The sequence below is a fragment of the Calidris pugnax genome, unplaced genomic scaffold, assembly GCF_001431845.1.
Source record: "Calidris pugnax isolate Ruff unplaced genomic scaffold, ASM143184v1 scaffold540, whole genome shotgun sequence".
NCBI classification, from domain to species: Eukaryota; Metazoa; Chordata; class Aves; order Charadriiformes; family Scolopacidae; genus Calidris; species Calidris pugnax.
In genome coordinates this window covers 1-4,290 of record NW_015091579.1, presented here as the reverse complement: position 1 = coordinate 4,290, position 4,290 = coordinate 1, and the positions used below count along the sequence as shown (strand labels likewise).

The 4,290-nt window shown below is 51.9% G+C and overlaps 1 protein-coding gene across 1 annotated transcript in view; it reads left to right on the top strand.

Annotated features, from left to right (window-relative positions):
* The window catches only part of OTUD7B (OTU deubiquitinase 7B), a gene marked incomplete at its 3' end in the record, with an annotated part of 42,517 nt that extends 38,252 nt beyond the window's left edge, over positions 1–4,265 (top strand). The window contains exons 13-17 of the mRNA XM_014961778.1: positions 6–126; positions 771–920; positions 1,758–1,872; positions 2,596–2,680; positions 3,552–4,265. Of these exons, the coding sequence (XP_014817264.1) occupies positions 6–126; positions 771–920; positions 1,758–1,872; positions 2,596–2,680; positions 3,552–4,265 (1,185 nt within the window). The remainder of the gene's footprint in view (positions 1–5; positions 127–770; positions 921–1,757; positions 1,873–2,595; positions 2,681–3,551) is intronic.
* Between the last annotated feature and the right edge of the window lie 25 nt (positions 4,266–4,290).

The window sequence follows — 4,290 nt, the reverse complement described above, 5'->3', positions numbered from 1 at the left end:
TGGAGGGCTCGGAGGAGCCGGTGTACGAGAGCCTGGAGGAATTCCACGTCTTCGTCCTCGCCCACGTCTTGAAGAGACCCATCGTGGTGGTGGCCGACACGATGCTGAGGGACTCGGGGGGAGAAGGGGGGGCGCACCCCCCTCTTTTCCCACTTTTCACGAATTTACACCAGCTCAGGCTGCAAATTTCCTCTTCACCACACATTTTCAAGGGGTAATTTTGCTCAAAGAAGCCAGATCTTGAATCTGAGAGCAGAGTTTGGGCTGCACAGAACTCCTGGAAAGGTGTGAGACACACAGCTCTGTGGATTTTAGCTGGTTTGAAGAGCATCACTGTGAAATTTGGGGTTGTTTTGGGTTTTTTTTCTACCCCTTTTTGCCCCCCCACGTGTGTGTGACGCTGGGAAATTCCCTTCCCTGTGGGTCGTATTTTCCACTCACAGCCCTAATTTCCTGCCAGATTCAGCAATTACCACCCTCCTTTGCGGAGGAGTAAAAAAAAAGGATGGGTTTTTTTGGGGGTTTTGTTTTGTTTGTTTTTTATTATTATTATAGAAAAGACAGGTTTGTTCCACGACACTGCTCCTCCTGGTGTGAAACAAGAGGTTCTATTTTGGGGTTGTGGTTTTCTTTTAGCGTCCCTCGAGCTGGTAGAAAATTGCAGGTCAAAACTTTGACCCGAGCAAACGGCGCGTTTTGGGGCGGTTTCAGCGCAAAATTGAATTCAAAAAAATTGAAAATTAACCACCCTCCCCCTTTTTCCTTTCCAGCCTTTGCCCCCATTCCCTTTGGAGGGATTTATCTTCCCCTGGAGGTCCCAGCCAACAAGTGCCATCGCTCTCCCTTGGTTCTGGCTTATGATCAAGCCCATTTCTCTGCCCTGGTATCCATGGAGCAGAAGGAACCCACAAAAGATCAAGGTGGGTGATAAAAAAGATCTAAATCTATATGATTTCAAGAGCAGACCCATTGAGGAGGGTTTTGGGGGTGTTGGGGGGCATGGAAAGCCTCCCATGGGGTGACACCATGGCTGCCCAGCAAGCCCCTCACCCCCCAGTAGGGCAATGGGGGGGGATTCTGCCCCTCTGGGGAGACCCCACCACCACCCAGTGGTGCCTCCAGCTCTGGGGCCACCACCAGCAGAAGGACATGGAGATGTTGGATGGGACCAGAGGAGGCCCCCGAGATGCTGGGAGGGCTGGAGCCCCTCTGCTGGGAGGGGGGGCTGAGAGAGTTGGGGGGGTTCAGCCTGGAGAAGAGAAGGCTCTGGGGAGACCTTGGAGCCCCTTCCAGTCCCTCAAGGGGCTCCAGGAAAGCTGGGGAGGGGGGACTCTTGGTGAGGGAGGGGAGCCATGGGTTTTGAGCTGAAAAATGGGAGATTGAGGTGAAATATTGGGAAGAACTTCTTCATTTTGAGGGTGGTGAGAGCCTGGCCCAGGTTGCCCAGAGAAGCTGTGGCTGCCCCATCCCTGGAGGGGTTCAAGGTCAAGTTGGAGGGGGCTTGGAGCAACCTGGGCTGGTGGGAGGTGGCCCTGCCCGGGGCAGGGGGGGTGGAATTGGATGGTCTTCAAGGTGCCCTCCCACCCAAACCATTCCATGAAGATCCCTTGATCCCAAGCATCGCCGTGACACTCGGTGTGGCACCAGTTGCCACCAGAGCTGATGTTCTTGGTGGGCCCTCGGGACTTGGCTGCCACCGTGTAAGATTTTGGGTCCTTTTGGGGCACTAAAAGTGTATTTTCTTCTCCCTCCTGCAGCTGTGATCCCCCTGACGGACTCGGAGCACAAGCTGCTCCCCGTGCACTTCGCCGTGGACCCCGGGAAGGAGTGGCAGTGGGGCAAGGATGACAATGACAACGTCAAGTTGGCCAGGTCGGTCACAACTTGGGGGGTTCCTCCCTCTGTCCCCAGCCAGGGCTTCCTCGTGTCCTGGTGAAAACTGGGCTGGGGGTGGGGACCTTTTTGATGGGGATGGAAGAGCTTTTTCCTCTTATTTTATCTCCTTTAATGCCCTGATTCTGCTACTTTTTTTGGCTTTGGGTGGTGACACCTCATGGGCGTCATTCCCAGAAGGTGAAGAGATGATTCCTCCAAATCCCAGAGCTTCAGACTGGGTGTGGCTCGGAAACGAGAAGCAAAAAGAGGACCAACTGTCATTTTCACACCCAAAAAAAGTGTATTTTTTGCATTCTCCTCTCCCTACTCAAAGCTACCGAGGTCTCCGAGCTCCTCCATCACCCTTTGGTGGCAACGGAGCCGGGAAACCTCCCAAATCCAAGGATTTAAATTCAGCAGAGGTTTTACTGATGCCCTATCCCAATTTGAGGAGTTTGGAGCCAGTAAAAAACAAAACTCCGTCCCTTTCATTTTTTTTAACTGGAAAGAATGAATTTTTTTAATATTTTGTTTGCCAAGTGGAAATTTTGGAGCCGTTTTTGGAGAAATCTTGGAGCGATTGATGGAGGAAAGAGGGGGGAGAATCGATGAGGGGAGAACCTGGGTTCCGGGTGGTAAACTGGACTCTTTGGGGTTTTTTGGGGGTGTTTTAATTTTTTTTTGGAGGGGGGTTTTTTAACCCTTTGTTTGAAACGGCAGCGTGACGTTGTCGCTGGAGGCCAAGCTGCACCTGCTGCACAGCTACATGAATGTCAAGTGGATCACCTTGCCTTGCGACACGCAGGTAAGAGACACCTCGGGGAGGGTTTATTTTCCTCTCATGAATTATTCAAACCCCCCCTTTCCATGAGACGCCACCATCTCTCCTTCCCCTGGGGGTCCTCTTGCCCTTCCCACCCCCAAAATTACCACTAATCCTGCTCCGAGCAGAGAAATTACTTTTTTTTTGTGTTTATTTTATTTTTCTGGAGTTTTTCCTGCCTCTTTTTGCCCCTCAAACCCCACGTGGGGGTGGGGGGGGCGCTGGAAGGGGAAAAAATGACACCGGTTGCTCCAAGACAAACACAAACTCTTGGTTTTCAGCCACTTTTTGGGACTTTCCACTTTTCCAGGGACCTTTCCTTGGTGGAAAACTCCCCTCCGTGTCCCAAATTCCCTCCTCGACAGCAGAAAGAGGGGTTGGTTGGTTGGTTGTTTTTTTTCCCCCCGCCTTCCCTTTTTGGGGAAAACTCCCCAAATTGAAAGGATGAGCTGTTCTGCTCTGTCTGAAACCTCTGGAGGTGCCACCTTCACCGCAAAGCCCCGGCGGTGACCTTCTGGTTGTCACCTCCTCATGGGGCCACCTCCAGTGTCACCATCTCCACCTTCACCCGGGGGTGACCAAAGGGGCAATTTATGGCAATTTATAAGAATTTATGGGAATTTATTACCCCTTTTTTTTAATCTTCACCTTTTCCCTTGAGACTCCAAGGAGTTAAGACATTTTTGGACCCGTAGGACGTGCCACCAAGTGCGTTTGAGGGTTGTCCCCTCCCTTCTTCTTGCTTTGCTTCACCCTCAGCTTGAAAATTCTTCTCCCAGGAGCTCAGAGAACTTTGATATGGATTTTTTAATTATTTTTTTTATTTTATTTTATTTTTTCCCCCTCTTTCCAGGCGCCTTTGGCCCAACCAGAATCTCCCACAGCTTCCGCCGGCGACGACGCTCGTTCGGCGGCGGAATCGGGCGAATCGGACAAGGAATCAGTCTGCAGCAGCTCGACCAGCAACGGGGGGAGCAGGACCTGCAAAGAGCGAGAAAAACCCAAAAAAGACCGGGAGAAAGAGAAAGAAAAAGAGAAAAAACGAGCGGATTCGGTGGCCAACAAACTTGGCAGCTTCGGCAAGACCTTGGGGAGCAAACTCAAGAAGAACATGGGGGGGTTGATGCACGGCAAAGGGGGCAAAGGTGGGGTGACCAACGGGCAAGGGGACACCTTGGAGAAGAAGAAGAAAAGTTCGTTGAAATCGAGGAAAAGCAGCAAAGAGGAAACATCTCCCGGTGATGTGGGGGTTGTGGAAAAAAGCTCCGGGGGGAAAACGATGGAAAAAAGCTCAGATTCTTGGAAATACGGCAACGACGTCCGGTTGAGTTTGAACATCCTACGGGCGGCCATGCAAGGAGAGCGGAAGTTCATCTTCGCTGGCCACCTCAAAACCAGTACGAGGCACCAGTACCAGGAGGAGATGATCCAGAGGTACCTCCTGGACGCCGAGGAACGGTTTTTGGCCGAGCAAAAACAAAAAGAAATGGAAAAAAAAGCTTCGGGGAACGTCGCCATCGCCCCCCCTTTGGCCAAGAAGGAAGCGGAAGGGAAGCGGGAGGAGGAGGTGATGCTCAACCCCCAACCTCCCC